At 39.8% G+C, this 17,047-nt stretch overlaps 1 protein-coding gene across 13 annotated transcripts in view; it reads right to left on the bottom strand.

Annotated features, from left to right (window-relative positions):
- nbeaa (neurobeachin a) overlaps positions 1-17,047 on the bottom strand; it is a 100,950-nt gene that overhangs the window by 36,160 nt on the left and 47,743 nt on the right. For all 13 annotated transcript variants that reach the window (XM_025910807.1, XM_025910806.1, XM_025910798.1 and 10 more), the window contains exons 10-17: positions 15,973-16,106; positions 15,202-15,310; positions 12,928-13,080; positions 10,883-11,051; positions 3,962-4,041; positions 3,505-3,567; positions 3,023-3,120; positions 674-766 (exon numbers count right to left, since the gene is read on the bottom strand). In XM_025910807.1, coding sequence (XP_025766592.1) covers positions 674-766; positions 3,023-3,120; positions 3,505-3,567; positions 3,962-4,041; positions 10,883-11,051; positions 12,928-13,080; positions 15,202-15,310; positions 15,973-16,106 — 899 coding nt within the window. The remainder of the gene's footprint in view (positions 1-673; positions 767-3,022; positions 3,121-3,504; positions 3,568-3,961; positions 4,042-10,882; positions 11,052-12,927; positions 13,081-15,201; positions 15,311-15,972; positions 16,107-17,047) is intronic.

The raw sequence follows: 17,047 nt of genomic DNA on the forward strand, positions 1-17,047 counted from the left end.
ACCTGACAATGTTCAGTATATTTAAGAATATTATAAGATTATTAGGAAAAAACACTTTTTACTTTACTTTAACGTATGCATGATTGGCTTTACTATTTAATTTAAGACTGATGTAGCGATTAGGATCGATATTAAATTTCCATATGCAATGAAATGACATGTAGACTGAAAGGGGCAGCCCTACGGGATGTTTGGCTAAAGCAGATGTTAAGTAGGTGGGGGGCTGACGGTGCAGGGCTCAGGTGCATTATGGCAGCCTGCTCTCATGTCAGGCAGCGAGAGGCGCGGCTGTCACATGGGATGAATAAATCCCCCAGCATTCACTGCTGCTCATCAAGGTTCCACCTCCCTGCTAGTGCACACTGTCAAAAGGATTATTCCGCCTGGACATGATGATGAGGGCATTATCTTGGTGTACACACAAACAAACAGTCTTTCTAAGGTTCAGTGGAGACTGCACTGTTGCAGCTTTTACTGCAGTGTCTTTCCACACACTCAAACCTACACTATGCGTGGCACATCTCCATCTCCCTCCACTGATGCAGCATTTTGGGGGGTTTTAGTTGTAAAAGATAAAAGGATTATAGGAAAATATCAAGTACTCCCTCACTTCAGTGCTGCAGAAAACTACACAAAGGAAATATACCAGGAAAGCTCAGCAAGCGGTACTGACTTGTGACCAAGGTGCTTGAGGAAGTAGCCCAGAACTTTGAGTGCCTGGACCCGGATACTCTCACTCTTAGAGGCCAGGAGCTTGCAGATTACCCTGTAACATGTGAGACAGAGTCACAGGTTAGAGAGACAGTTATAACATCTTTCTTTACTACAGTAGCAAACATCAAGCAAAGAAAAAAACAAAAGCAAAATTAGGGGTTCTTCGCTGTGTAGTAAACACCTGCTGCCTGAAACTCAGCGAACATTCTTAAGAGTCACAGTTTGCAACGCGAGCGCTGACTGAAGCATTTTCTTCAAAGACGCATGCACACAGTACATCAAAATAAAAAAAGACGAACAAGCCACAGTTTGCAACTAGCTCTCTAGCAACAGAAGAGTTACCATAGCAACCAAAAAGACATCCATGTGTCGTTGTGCTTTGGGGGAATTACAAGCACAGCAAGGGTACGTCTTTGAAAAACGCTGCGTAGTTCGAGCTACTCGAGATAGATTTATATATAGTATTCGACCTGAGCACTTAGTAAAGCAATCACATTTAAGGAATCTCTTTCATTATTAGAAACATAATTTGAAACTACAGGAATTTTATCTGAATTAAACAATGAAACTAATACTATTGAGTAAATTTTAAATCAATGTCTAAATCTTTCACTGGTTTTAGAAAGGTGCTTCATACTGTACTGTACTGTAAAGCAGCCCACTGTGAAAACATTCACATTTAATAAATGGATGATGAACAGAACAGACTGACACAAGGGTAATTACTAGAGTGGTGCTGATATATCTGTATCAGGATTTATAACATCCAATAAATGAAACTTTAAAAAGTAAAGAAGAGATGGGAGAAACACCCTTCAATCATGAGTATTGACATTGCACAGTTTGTCCACCAGAGGCCACAGGTGTTTGCAACGCCACAAATAAAACCAGCTAGGCAGAGTCAGGCAGAACATAAGTAATATTTGGCTTTTGATTATCTACACATATCAAATGTTAGGAAAATCTGTTTATGTTTTGTGAATTAGAAAATTCAATTAGTGCTGTTACAAAGTAACTCTTATAAACCAAAGAAACACATCCGCTCACCTCCCACCTTAATGCAATACCTTTGTTAGTAAGAAGGCCCCGGATGAGGATTCTGACCTCTGGCTTGATGAATTTAACCTTTCGGACAACAGGTCCTTTTCTTTCTGAACAATTTGCAATGCAATTCTTACTGATACAAAAGTGAAAAATCAAACATCGATGGCCTCATTTTCTGCAATCTTCACACTTCAGCAGGCCACATTGGAACTTTTGTTGGTGTATGCCTTGGTTTGACTGACCTCCTCTTAAACATCTACTTCTGGCTGCTCCCTTGTCGCAAGGGGTCGCCACAGTGGGTGGGCCAGCGTGTTTGAGTTTTAAACCAGGTGCCCTTCCTGACACAACTCCAAAAACGACTTGTTTCTCCAGCAATCTTAGGTTTGCCAAGCAAATATGTAAATCACTACACTATAGGGACACTTGTTAAATATCCTACTATAATATACAAAATTTCTATGTGTTTGTTTCTTTGTCCCCAAACACCTCCTATATACTACCAGGAGCTGAGCAACCAAACTTGGCACAAAGGTAAATCTTAGACCCCCGAAGGTTCTTATCTACATTAGATAATATAACATCATCATGTTGCCTTCTAGCCACCTGCCAACAGGTTAAAATGGTCAGTTTTTAGCGTTTATAAACCTATATCACCCTTTAAAAGCATTGTATAATTTTTATTTTATGACACTAACATTTAACTCGTCTACAAAAGTTAAATTATGCATGATGAAATTATGACGCTATCATGCTGCCTGGCAACCAAGTAGCAATTTGTTAAACTGACATATTTTCAACCTTTATGCACCTATAAAACCTTATGAAAGCATCCTGTTGTTTTAATTTCAAACAATAAATTGCCAAGAAACACCTTTCAACAAACTAAAATGATTTTTAATGTATAAACCACATCTACCATTCCTATTCTTTTAAAAGTCTGCCAAGAGCACAAGGAGGCCAAATAGTAATAATCATAAGAAACACGACACCTATGACGCAGCAGTTTGGGGATTTAAAGAGATCTGAATTTATGAAAGATATTGGACTTTTCTGAAGGAACACCATCTACTTTAATTAAATTATTCATAATAAATCATGGGTTTTATTATAACAAAATAATATATAATACTGACATAGACATAGATGCATATGGATGCCTATGTTGACACAAACAGCATAGCTCTAACAATAAACTTATTTTTTCAGGTTATGGTGTTGCGTAAAACCTTTTTAATGTGTATGCAGATGTGTGAGCAGCATTCACCTTATGCCGTTTCTCTGGTCAAATGCAGGGATCATGGACGCCGGGTGTTCAGACATAAGGGCCACTAACAGCTGGAGCACGTCGTGAATATTCTCATCCTGCAAAGAAAGGAAAGATGAAGCAGGTGAGATGGAGAAAGCCCTGTGGGACAGATGGACACAGGGTTAAGAGGACAAAGACAGAGTTGTAAGGGTGGACGCGGAGGGGTGGATTACAGAATAGCAGGTGGTATTTCAGAGCAAGAATAGATATAATTGTTACAGAAGAGAACATTCTGTTCAGTCCATTGTTGCTCCATTTTTCATGCTGTCACAGCACCGAAGCTGACTCACACTCTCACTCGTTTAAGTGGACCATAACTTCAGCCCACAAATTATAATGCACATTTTGCCACCAGCTCCACTCAACCGCTCTCACAGTCTCTCCGTTTCCCTCTTTTGCCCTCTCTCAGTGTCTATTTTAATACAGAATTTAGCATTTACCTCATGCATGGTCAGTAGATAGTTGAGAATGCTCTGCAGCTCGTCCTCCTTCACGCCCCGGTCCTGTGAAAACCAGACATTCAGTTAAACATTTGTGATCTCCTGTTGTTTTTCACTTCTTATTAACCACACACCGCTTCATTAATTCTGTTCCTGGCTGCATTTTTACCATGAAGCAGTAACAACCTCCTTACACACACACACACACACACACACACACACACACGCAAATACAGGAACAAATCAATATCAGAGCACACAAACACAAAAGCTACAGTGTTTTATTCACGCTGCAAATCTATAATGCAATTCTCCACACACACATTTTAGATTAAGCCAACAGTCCCCAGGAGAAAAACACAACAGAGGACATAATAGGAAAAAAAAAGATAAAAAGAAGTGATTTCTTAGATCTTATGCGATGAAGATCACGGTAAATCGGTTTCTCTCATTTTACCTTGAGTATAAGTTGTTTGAGGAAGAGGAGCATGAAGGCTCTGAGTGAGATGATCTCCTTTTGGGACGGTCGTGGTCCATCTAGACAAAGACGCACAAACACAAAATTAATTTCCTGTTAAAAACACATTTTTACACTCGATAATGATCGGCTAAATAAGCCCACCACTGAGCCTTGGTGTTTACTGATATTGGATTTTATTAGGCTTCCTGGAGAGCAGAGAAAAACACGTTAACACAAACACGCTCGCATACACTCACTCTGCTATATGACTGTAAATAACTGTCATTAACTCTAGTGGCAATTTGGATATTTTATGATTGTACTAATCTAACGTATTACAGCAAAGACGCAGTAATTCACAAAAATGCGATCCAAACCAAACAACCGCTGTAATCCACTGTATATACTTTATACCTTTGCTACTGGATCAGTTGTTTGCTGTGGTGGTTTACACAGAGATAATCAAGCTAAAAAACACAAAAGCATCTGACGCACAGCACAAGGCATTTCTCGTGTGGGTCTGAAATCGGCCGCATTCTTCAAGCGCTCCATTTTGCCGTGACTCATTCATTCAACTGACACAGGCCTCTATTAGCAAATGGGTTCTTTAAAGGGACAGTTCACCCCAAAAATCAAGCATACAAGTATTTACTCTGGCCTGTGGTACTATTTATCCAAATCTAAAGAACTTGGCATTGATGTCTCTCTTTCAAAATGACAATCAGTTATTTGCCTCTCTGGCAGATATATGTACTGTGTCATAGAGGTTGACAGCATGTAGTGAAAGATTTCCTGTATCTGTCCTTGTGGCAGTGGAGCTGAATCAGTCTGTTAGAGAAGATGCTCCGCTGCCTGTCCAGTGGTGCAGGAGTGGTGCAGAGGGAGGTCAGGATTGTCCCTGATGGATATCGGTTTGTTCAGTGACCTCCTCTCCAACTGTCCAGTTTGCAGCCAATCAGAGAGTCAGCTACCTGATCAGTTGATTCAGTCTGCTGGTGTCACCAGCTCTGATGCTGCAGTGCAGTATCCACCATTTAGTTTTAGAACGGCAGAAACTTCAAGAAACTAGACTAGCATGAGCTGGATGACTGAGAACGTACACAGATACGCGTCCAACACTGATACCGATATTTGGTGATTTAAAATTCTAATATACTGACGCACAAAACATTAACAGATTTACTTTCACAGAGGGCAAAGAGGATGCCCTTATAAAAGGTCCTTATCCGATGCTTTGAAATACTCGGTTTTAACTCAAGTGATTTTAACCAAGAAGAAGTCACGTGCAAAGCCTGTACAGCGCATCTGCAAATCCACCGAGCACACAAAGAAGCCCTGAAATAACCAACACAATCCCATTCCATTAGGCCAAAAATGTGCACCCATTAAACACGGTGAGTAATGAAGGCTTCAGGAAAATGCTCCACATACTTGTCAAAAGATATGTTCTTCCCTTGAGCAATTATTTTTCCAATGTGGCAAAACCTGCACTGTATGCAGGAGGGGAAAAAAGAGCTGTCGAGTACTCGTGCTACGAGTTTTAGTCACATCCATCATGCTGGTACAATGAATGAAGTGAAAGACTTTCTATTATTTATCTGCAAAGTTTAATTTATGAAGATTAATTTACAGCAATGTAGAACTATGTAAAGATGAAAGCAGTGCCCTGTTGATTTAATGCTGTGCCATGTTTTGTTTGTTTTTTAAACCGTAATGATGCAAAAATGATTTAAAATGTATTTTTGAGAGCGCCACAGTGTTTCTATTGTCCCGTCTCCCTCCACTCATCCCTAACCAGTCACGACAGATGGCCGCCTGTCCCTGACACTGGCTCTGCCGGAGGTTTCTTCTTGTTAAAAGGGAGTTTTTCCTTCCCCCTATTACCGAGTTCTTGCTCATAGGGAGGTCATCTGATTGTTGGGTTTCTCTGTATTATTGTGGTGTCTTTACCTTGGAATATGAAGCAGGCTGAGGAGACTGTTGTGGTGACTTGGCGGTATATAACTAAAATTGAATTATTATAGTTCTGTTAAAGTTCAGGAAAAGGTGCATGCTTTCTATAGCAGATACGTCTAGAACTGGGCAACTTACACACACAAACACACACACAGGCAAAAAGAGCAATAGTGTTTGTTCCTTCTGACATTTAGCTGCGTCAAAGCTTCAAAACTCTATCACTTTTAAAATGATTAAGACAAAAAAACTGACAACTCAGATGATGGCATTAAATTTTAATTGATGTAACTGTATTTCATTCATTTTTTTAAGTGTTTAATGTGGACGTCAGATACAGTTGAATTTATGGCCGTGATGAATCGGCTCAAAACAGCTGCCAAATAACTAGCTAATGGAAAGCTGTGCCAGACAGCCTAAAAAATGCATTGATTTAGATCAAAACAAGAATGATATAAGACCCACCCTTCAAAAACAAGGGCATTTATCCTCTAAAATCCCTCTGCAGTCAGATAAAGTTCCCTTCCTCCCTTCCTACTTTTTTTTGCCTATTCTCCATTTTCCACAAATACTCTTTGTTTTGTATTGATGCCATTAGCAACCAAGCACCCACAATGCAACCCAATAAACTTCAAATGCTACGTGTCCTCATCACTCCTGACAGAATTGTTCTGTTTATTAGAACCAGTAAACATTTATGATGTCCAGTTTGTGTGTATTTGTCATTTCACACTTTGCTGTGTCAGGGTGTTTGAAACTATCCTTTTTATGTATTCCTCAAAGGGAGAGAAACACAATCGCAAACAGCGTTTATTGTAAACGGAGTAAAATGCACCACGTCCTCTCAGAAGCAGGACTTGACCCACTGTTGCTTAGCCAGAGGAAGTAAGCTCACGGGAAACCTAAAAGGCCGAGGGTGTGAAAGGAAGACGATGTGAAGCCTGTCCCTCCATTTCTTTGTCACGCTCTGCTGCCCTTCAATCACACGAGTGTGTACGTGTTTCAGTCTGTTCTCCTGCTCTTCACGGAGCCACAACATGACACCGAAGCAATCCACTGCGATCCATCATCCTTATCTGTCAAGCTGGTGCGTGTAGCCTGAACGGTGACACTGACCATCCATCATGTTTACCCAGCCACTCTGCATTAAATGACCAGGTGAAAGCGGTGTGAGTGGAACCTCCTTATTTAAAGCTCTTTTGTCATAAGACGCCTTGAATAAAGCTTATATTATTCTAAACAGCTTTCCTTGGGCAGGTTTAATTACCATCGCTTACTCTTTGAAATTAATTTTCGTCTTTGCATGCTCCTAGTCTGGCTCCACAGTTTTATCTAGTCTAATTTACGATAACAAACGAGTAGTTTTTATTTTAACTGGATAATGGCAATCTTTCGAGAGATAAAGAGGTTTAAATTGGTGCAATTTTGTTTTGACTTTGGGCCCTTTGCCACAACTACACACACACACAAACACACACATCAGATTTAATCTAAAAAGAAAATGAATTTCCTCAAGATTTGCCCATTTTACAACAATTAACAGGAAAGACATAGAAAAAGTCACTGAAGTTGGCTGAACGAGGCTTAATACATAAAGAAAAAAACTGAATAGGCAGGGAAAAAAAAGTTTTGTCATGACTAAGACACTCACTGGCCACTTTATTAGGTATACCTGTTCAGCTCGTAACAATCTGAAGAATGACCAGATTGCTTTGAGCTGACAGGAAGACAACAGTAACTCAAATAATCACTCATCACAACCAAGGTATTATTGCAGAAGAGCATCTCTGACTGCAGATCGACTACAAGCAACAGAAGACCACACTAGGTTAATAGGGACAACTGAGATTAAACAAAAACTTACTTGTATAGTCGGTTCAGACTGATGGTGGCATAATGGGCAGTGGAGGATATTTTCTTGGTCCCTTGGTACCAACTGAGCATGGTTTAAACACCACAGCCTACTTGATTATTGTTGTACACCATGTCCTTCAATTTAAGACCACAGACTACCACCTTCTTATGGATACCATACCATGTCAAAAGGTCAAATCATATCAAAATGCTTTATTAAACTTGACAAGGAGTCCACCGTCATCAAATGGTCTCACCATTCACCAGATCCAGGCGAACAAATTTGGGATATGGTGGAACAGAAGGCTCTCATCACAACAAATCTGCAGCAACTCTTTGAGGCTATCATGTCAATGCAGGGAAAAAAAATCTCAGAGCAATGCTTCCAGGACCTCAATGAATCTCTGACATGAAGAATTAAGGCAGCTCTGAAGGCAAAATGAGCTCCAGCCTGGTACTAACAAGTCGTACGTTAAGTGTCCGCTGAGTGTAATTCATTTAGAGCCCCCTTTTTTTTTTAATTCAGTGGAGGACATCTGATTATATCTAATGCTGCGTTATATTTTGCCTCCACAGCTCAAAAGCAATTTAAGAGCAAAAGGCCCAAGAGGTTTTATTGGGAAGACTACACACTCTTTTCTTGGAACATCCAACCACCACCTAATTTAGCCATTTGTAAAATACACAGTTAAAGGAATTTGGTATTTTAAGCTCAGTCCAAGGCTGGTGCAAGATAAAAAAGAAAATACTAAAAATACAAAATTATCCTTCCAACTCGGATTCCTTCAGCTAGTTGAATGCATTTTTATCCACAAAGCTCATGGTATGATCAACATAACTGTCCATTACTATGCAAATGAGTGCATATCACATTCATACAGTATAGTCAAGTGCATACATTTGCAGGCTTTCAAACCACAACTAGCTGCTTTTAGCTTTGAACTACAGTAAAAATGTGTCTGAGGCTAATTGCTGCTATACTGTTATCTGCGCTTTTTTTTTATGGGGCTAAATCCCAGCAGGCAAACAGTAATATCGCCAAACAGAAAAGAAGCCAGACAGCCACTTGATTAGAAATTCCAAAAGCTCCCTTGGATCTGCCAATCACATGTCTGTTACCATGGAGACATGGGATGCGTACTCATAGTCAGCGGAGGGTCCCGGGCAAAAGGAGAGGTTGATTAAAGTGTGAGGCTTCCTCCGACCTTTTGCTGCTACAGAGCGTGACAACAGCGGCGGTGCTAGCACTGCTAGCTGTTCCCTGCTCTATTACAAAGGCAAGGAAAACTGAATATCTGAGTCAGCCCTGTGTTATTTTAAAATAGATATGTTTTATAGTGGCTTTAAAAAAAACAAAACATGGACAAATCTTTGAGATCTTTTTCCAAAAACACTGCATTCACAAGAAGCACAAGGTGTGCGTGCATTTAAGGAAATATAAAAGATTTATTTACACAGGTGTCACAGCTATCACCTGTTCTGTTCTTAAGAAATAAAATGCAGCAGTTGGAAGAGAGAACATGCAGTGTCTGCTTCTGAAGTGGTCTTATTCACTCTTAAATACACGAAAGAAGCTGCTCAGCCGTTCCAATAAACACCAGTGGTTGTTAGGAAAAACTCTGAATACGTGTGTGTCTGTGTGTGTATACATGTACTACTTGTACTGTGGAGGCATAAATCTGTTTCACACTGTGGAGAACTGCAAAAGAAAGTAGTGGCGATCAAAAGAAAGTGCCCATAATGTAGATATCTTAATAAAATGTATATTTTAGTCCAAAGATTTAGGTTTGGTCAAGTTCAGTTTATTTTTAGGGTAAGTCTTTATAGTTAGAGTGATCCTTTAGGGAACTCATAGAAACACAACTGTGTAATATATAGCAGAAATTATCACTTTCTTTACTGTTGTGATAATGATAATCAAATAGATATATACATTTTATACAGCTATATAAATTCATAGCTTTAACTATTTAAAATGACTGGGTCATTATGGTGTCACTGCAAATTTGTACGGCAATTTGAAGTTATTAATCACTTATTCAGGTACTGAGGTGACCTTTAGTTTTCAACTGTCAGCAAAAACTCCCTTTCACAATAAAAAACCTCTTGAGCTGCATTTCTAAAACAAATTTCTTTCAAAGGCCCGTCTCCATCTTTTAGCAAAACAGCAATTGCACCACTATTACAGCACAATAAAAATCAAATAAAAATGATTAACAAGAAGCTCCTAATTACTGCTCATAACTGTGAAAGAAAACATTCCTTAAATCTCACATAATCATGATTTTAAGAGTCGTTTAAATGTTAAACTGATGTGGTTCAAACGGGCGACTGTCAGGCTTTTAAGAAGAGAATATTTTACTGTATATTCTAGCAAATATCTTCTGTCTCCGCTCTGAATTATTTACTCTCTATTTTCATGACAAGTGTGAAATTCATTTGTTAACCGAGACAACAAAAACAACAACGCCACGGGGCAGGAGACGAAGCGTTTTAACAGCAACCAAGGAAAGAAGGAAGTCATTAACAGGCGTGTAAAGGTAACAATTATCGTATTAATTTAGAAATAATGGAGATTTAGAGCAAAACACAGTAAAAGAAACTTCCGTTAGCTGGATAGACGACTGGAAGCCTTTATGTGGTCATGTATTAATGGTAGAAAGTCTGTTAACTAAACTAAGGTAATAGACCAGCTAAACTGTGCATTAGTTTGGCTGTAACTGTATTAGTTCTGTGATGTGTGTGACAGCACCCTCTTTATATATTATAATCACAGAGGATGCGATCTGACAAATTAGCAAAAAGAAATAAAAGACGCCAGAGCAGCTGTGGCTCAGTCCACATAACAAACTGTCCTTGGACCTGATACTGATGGTGGTGTCCTCCCTAAAACTGCGCACAATTATTCACTAGTGTGTGCGTGTGTGTGTGTGTGTGGCAGAGTGCACCGTATGCACTGTCTTTGAGTCCCTAGTGGTGAAGTGATGGAAACACTGTGAGCATGTGTGCATAGCCTAAGGGACTGTCATTGCTCCTTATTCACTCTTGTCTTGTCTTCTTACAGCGAGCATGCCTTTGTGTGCATGCAAACTGTGTGCACTGTAAACATACCAAGACCTTTGGGGGTGATTCCACTGCACTCCAGGGGGTTGATTGCCCAGTAGTAGTACTTCAGAGTGTGCATCAGCTGCAGGACGGTGCCGATGCGGCGAATGGTGGTGTAGATGGTGGCAGTGCCGATGAACTCTGATGACAGGTATGTGTACAGGGACAGCTGGACCTGGATACACACAAAATACATTTAAACAATACACGCACAGTACGTACGTTGTCTTTATATGCGCATGCTGACGGACAAGTAGTTTGGGGAGAGAAATAAATCATCACTTTGTGTTTATGATATTCATGAAAAAAAGCAGTTTAACAGTGAAAGGACAGCCACAGCGGAAACTTCCCTCCAGTAAAAGCACCAGTGTTTTCCTGCTTTGTGTTATTTTGATGCTTCTGTGCCTGAAGCTCTTCGAGCCTCATCTGAGGAGCTACTTACTGACTCTGGCATTTGAAGCGTGCGTTCTCCAATCGCTAATTTGCTCCTTTCCTTCTTTCCTTCTTTTCTCCTTTTATGTTCCGTTTCAAAAATAAAATAAAATAAAAAATCCCCCCCTTCTATTGATATTCCACTAACCAATCCTCTCAATCGCACTTTCATAGATTGGAGCGTGCTGTACGCTCAGAAATCTCTGAGCTCATTACAGTGACCGTGACGCTAAGGACCAGCCTTAACGAGTTAGCTCTGTTTAAACGGATGAAATTAGCAGGGTGCCACTGCCTGACCATACCACATCACAGCTCATCTAAAAGGAGAGTGCACTCAGATGACTTAAATGGCCTTCATTATATTACATTTCACACATTAAGCTGTTTATCTGGTGCAATTTAAAACCATCTCAGCAGAACATACGAAAATTCTTGATCGTATTGCAACACTTTGGGCTCCGCTGCTCCAACAATGGCTTATTAAAACAAAAACAAGAAGAATATATATTCCTCCCTCTCTGAAAGGAATGTGTTTACCACGACTGCTGGGGGAGAAACGGGCTCTTTTAAAACTGAGCAGGGGATACATTAAGAGAGACGGGCGATGTGATTCACATGTGATTTCTTCAAGTGTTTCATTAGGCTTGAACATGACCGAGGCTATTTTCGCCAATAACGAAGGTAATGATAATACACTGAGAGGTAGAAAATAATAACACTCAGCGGGAGGCAGAACGGTACAAAGGAAGTAAGATTAAAGGATTTTAAGATTTCTTGTGTGAGTCGCTGCTTAGTAGGTTTATTATGCTTGCACTGTTCTTATTGTGACCCTTCTGAATTATGATCATGTAATGAGAACTTATCGTCTTTCCTGCGGTGGCACTCAATTGCAGGTAAAAAACCAATATGCAATCACATACTTCAGTCACTCTGAATCTCTGAGATAACAGCCAAGATCAATACGCTGTATTTGTACTGTGTTGCATTCTGACATTCGCACACTCCTCTGTCTCCTGAGAAGCTTGCATAGCTTCTGTTTTTACTCCAGGATGCCGTCGGCTGCACCGCTATACCCAGAGGCCAATCAGCTCTCGGGGTCAGAGGGAAGGAGACAGGGAGCCAGGAAGATTTGAGAATAAATGGAGGCAAGAGCTGAGGGGCCCTTCAGCGATGCCACATCGAGTTCAGAGTGAGGAGGAAAAGAGGAACAACACATCGCTCTCTGTCCCGAGGTCTTTTCAAATGTCACTTTTTCTTTTTGTTTCCCCTCGCTCGCGTGTTCTGTCCTTCTCCTGTGTAATGCCCCAGCCCCTCCCCCCAATGTCTTCCATCCTTGTTTATTATATTATTGTAAAGGGCAAAAGCCAGTGAGAGATATCAGCCCCTCCTTCATCTTTCTTTTATGATGTTTACATGTCTCCGTTTTTTTCTGAATTCAGACCAAACCTAGAGTACACATTAATCAGAAAAAACAGTCCCTCTTGCTTTCTTTTTATGTTTTATGTTCTTCCCTCCGCCGGTTATCTTTTACAGGCCTCCAGACCTTTATTTTCTTTGCAGCAAGGTCATGTAAAACACACTCGCACACAATTTTAGGAGATGCCTGAAAATAAACAGACCTTGGCGGGGGTGTGTATCCAGATGGCAGCGTTGAAGAGGACATGGTCACAGAGCTGTTTGAGGAGTGGCGCTCCATGAGGTAAACCATCCAGATACTTGGCAAAGGACAGGAACTGCTCGAGCACTGCCCTGGTGATGTGGACCCGTGAAGACTAGGAAAAGAGCACGCAATTGTGAGTTGAAGCTGATAAAAAAAACAATCCCTTTTCCTCAAATTCTTAAAAACTGACCAAGGGTGATACATATATCTCTAAAGAACAATTCCCAGGGTTAGTTACTGGCATTTCAGTAAGAAACACAATGCAGGTAAAAAGAACCGGCTCAGAAAAGCAGGGTCTACATTCAAAAAGAGCATTACAGCTACCACATCAGCAAAGCCAAACACTGTTATTTAAATTATTATTATTACCGTTTTATTTGCTGTCATCCTACAGTACAGCCAGTGTAACCACGGATACAGCCAATCACTTGCTGAATGACGCATTTTAATACATAATTTTAGGTACCTAAGCTAGAGGTCAACACAGGTCTCAGGTAATTAATTTACACCATCTGTTTTGTTAAGAAGTGTGCATATGATATCGCTGTCTCTTTCCTCTGCACATTTCAATCTTCGCACAACAACCTCTAATACCTATAAATATGTTGAAAATTCAGTTAAAAAACTCAACAAAGTACAGCACTGCACCGAGGCCTTGAGACAACGCTCCTTTCTTTACATTTTTCTAGAAGAACGGGAAACATATACACAACTAAATCATATTCTAACAAGCTTGTAAGTCAATATTTGATATGACCACCTTATTAGCACAGCCTGAACTCTCTTAGGTAAGCTTTCCTGTAATGTCTTTAAGCAGTCATCAGGAATAGTTCTCCAGGCTTCTTAAAGGACATTCAAAGCTCTTTTATGCTGCCTTTTGTTCTGTTCTTTGTCAATATGATCCCACGCTGCTTTAGTAATATTGTGGTCTGAGCTCTGGGGAGGCCAATCCATGACCGACAGTGTTTCAGTGTGTTTTTCTATCCAGGTATGCTTTTATTAGATTGGCGTTTGGGATCATTATCATGCTGAAATGTTTTCAGCATGAAAAAGATGTTGCAGATGGTACTGCATGGTAAAAGTCTCCAGCGTGTTTTACAGATAGCTGTAGACACTGCTGTACCTCTCTCCTGACTTCACATATTGGTGACAATTTGAGTCAAAATTTTAAATTTGGATTCATCACTCCATAACACTTGTCGCTGATTTTCAGTCCAATTATTCTAGTGTAATTTAGCATATCTCAGCCTTCCCCACCCATTTCTCTTCCTTAAGTATGGCTTCTTGACAGCCACTCTTCCACTGAGACCATTTCTGATGAGGCTTCAGTGAACAGTAAATGGATCAACTTAAGATCCAGATACATCTCTCAGGTGCTGTGGCAGATCTTTGCTGGATTTTGTCCTATTTCTTAAGGACCTGACTCACATAATGTTCATCTGCTGTATGATTTTCAGGCCTGCCACTTCTGCTTTTGTGCTCCACTAGTCCATTTTCCTCTCACTAAGTTGCACATGCAGTATAATGTGGAAATATGCCACATTATTGGCTAATAGCTCTCTGGAAAATAACTAACTAACTAATAAGACTATTTTATGTCAAATTTACCTTTGAAATTTACAGATTCAACAATAGAAATGGGAAACAAATTATGTGTTTTGTGACAGGCTGCTAGTAACTAAGTACTAAATTTGCTAAATTGTGTGTCATGTGTAGATACAACACTGGTTTATCTCGTGATTCATAGGTACACTAACAAACAAAAGCATTTCTCTGAAGATGGTCAGATACAAGGACTGGACTGAAAATGAGTGAAAAAGCAGCCAATGTCCAAATAAAAACTTTGAAAGACCTTCATTAAGCTTGAAAATATACATGCAAACATGTATATAAGGAATGTCTGGCTCATTAGAAGCAAAACATAAAGAAAAGACAGGTGGCTTAAGACTTTTGCACAGTTTTTTAATACTGATGAAATGCAATCAACATTGCAATAAATTTGACCTTTAATATCGCGCTGAACAAAATAAAAGAAGCGCCTGTCAGTATAGCCCAAAACATTTTAACAAAACCACAAATGACAAAAATATGGTTGCATTACACCGCATCAGGTTTAAATAGCTACATAGCAGATAATACAGCGGAATGTAAGTAAAGCATGATAGAAACCCCTGATAAACTTAATGGAGCTCAAATATAATGCAAACTCTTTCCTGGAGGCTTTTGTACTGACCTTCTCGAGCAGGTATCCGATCACCAGAAAGCCTTTACCGCCGAGCATTTGCTCCTGCATGGCCACTGAGCTTTTCAGCAGCTCCACCAGGAATGCCAGCAGAGTAGCACTGCAACATAAGCACAAACCAGCAATGCTGCACTGAAATCACTACTGGACAAAAACATGTTTACTATTGCAGGCAAGACGATCCATGTCGTGTTCGCTTCATCACTCTTCAGACCCACATTCACATACCCCAACATATATTTTTAATAAGCAAGGTGCTTTGCTGTTTCTTATTGTCATTTCCTTGATGATATTTTTTAAAATAATCAGACTGCAAATAATACGATGTGGAGAAGCTGCCCGATACTGGATGTAACTGGATTAATATTCATGAGATGGGGCGGTTTAGGGGAATCTTGCAGCGAGGAAAACACATCGACTTTCTAAAACACCTCGCTCTTCCTCCTTTTACTCTCTGTAATCGGTTATTTTGTAGCCTGCAGCACAACCGAGGTTATTCTTTTAAAAGGAAGACAACTCTCCCACATACAACATTTACCTTTCTCTAATCTCACCTATTGTCTATATTTACTTCTTCTCATTTTCCCTAGTTTGTTTCGGGGTCCCTACCAGGATCAGCTGCAGCACTGGATAGCAAACAAAACATGTAATTTTTTGAAGCTTCAGCCTGATTTCCTCTGCTGGAAAAGAAAAAATGGTGCAGTTGATATCAGTGCTCTTCAGACAGCCATCAGGTTCTCTGTATTTATGCAGATGACTCACCAGACAGTGGTATCCACACTGCTGTCATTGAGCTGCTTGTAGTCCAGCTGAGCAAAGAGAGGGAACAGGACCTGTATGCCTCCTATAGAGTGAATGGCACTGTGGATGGAGTGGGTAACAATAGCCTTCACATCCTGTGGGTTGGAAAAAAGACTGTTAGCGCTGACTTTATTTGACATGTTCACACAGTAAAAATCACACGCTCACTTCACCACTATTAAAGAGCAAACAGCTCTCATATGCAGACTTAACAAGAGAAAATGTTGCAGACATTATTCGCCACTACAGGGTTATTCCACATATGGTAATTTAAGACTTGCTTCTTTTCACACACACATTTAGTGCATCTATTGTTCTGTTTTTTTAAAGACCGGTTTTAGATCCCACAGAGACAAATTGAAACAATTTACTTCAAAATAATTTTAATTATCTCAAAACGGAGCATTTCCTTAGGGCTATAAATGGTACCTGTGTACCACTTTAAGCTGTTTTAACCCACTGAACTAAAGTCATGAAAAAGGCGACTGCAAGACCTCCCTTAACTAAATTAACTGGATAAAAAAAACAGGACTCCCTTTGTGCCCTCATAATTATAAAATTGAGAATTTGCTGCCTGAATGGTCGGTGCATTTTTCACACACTGTGCAACTGAGGGAATTCTCAGAAATCAGGAGATTTTTTTTAAAGAAAAGAAAAGAAAAGAAAAGCACCACTGGTTGAGCAGACCTCCATCAACCTTGAAAGATATTTGCTTAAACATAACTACAAGCAGTATCCTTCAAAGAGGGTTAAACTAAGATCTAAGAGTCCTGTCAAAATAAAATCTGTTTTATATATTTTCTTAAATATCATATCAGCTCTAATATCTTATACTGAGGAAATCCCTTATATCTACAGTACTCCAAGCAAGGTAAATACCACTTATTTTTCACAAATGCAATTGAGGCGAGTGTGAGTCAGCCTATGAAAAACTAGCACGATAATCACACTGAGCAATCACTTCATTCCACTTCAGTCATTCATATATGCATTACTGAACACATCAAGAGCTGTGGGCTGTGATTTAGAGCGAGCT

The sequence above is a fragment of the Oreochromis niloticus genome, linkage group LG10 (assembly GCF_001858045.2).
Source record: "Oreochromis niloticus isolate F11D_XX linkage group LG10, O_niloticus_UMD_NMBU, whole genome shotgun sequence".
NCBI classification, from domain to species: domain Eukaryota; kingdom Metazoa; phylum Chordata; class Actinopteri; order Cichliformes; family Cichlidae; genus Oreochromis; species Oreochromis niloticus.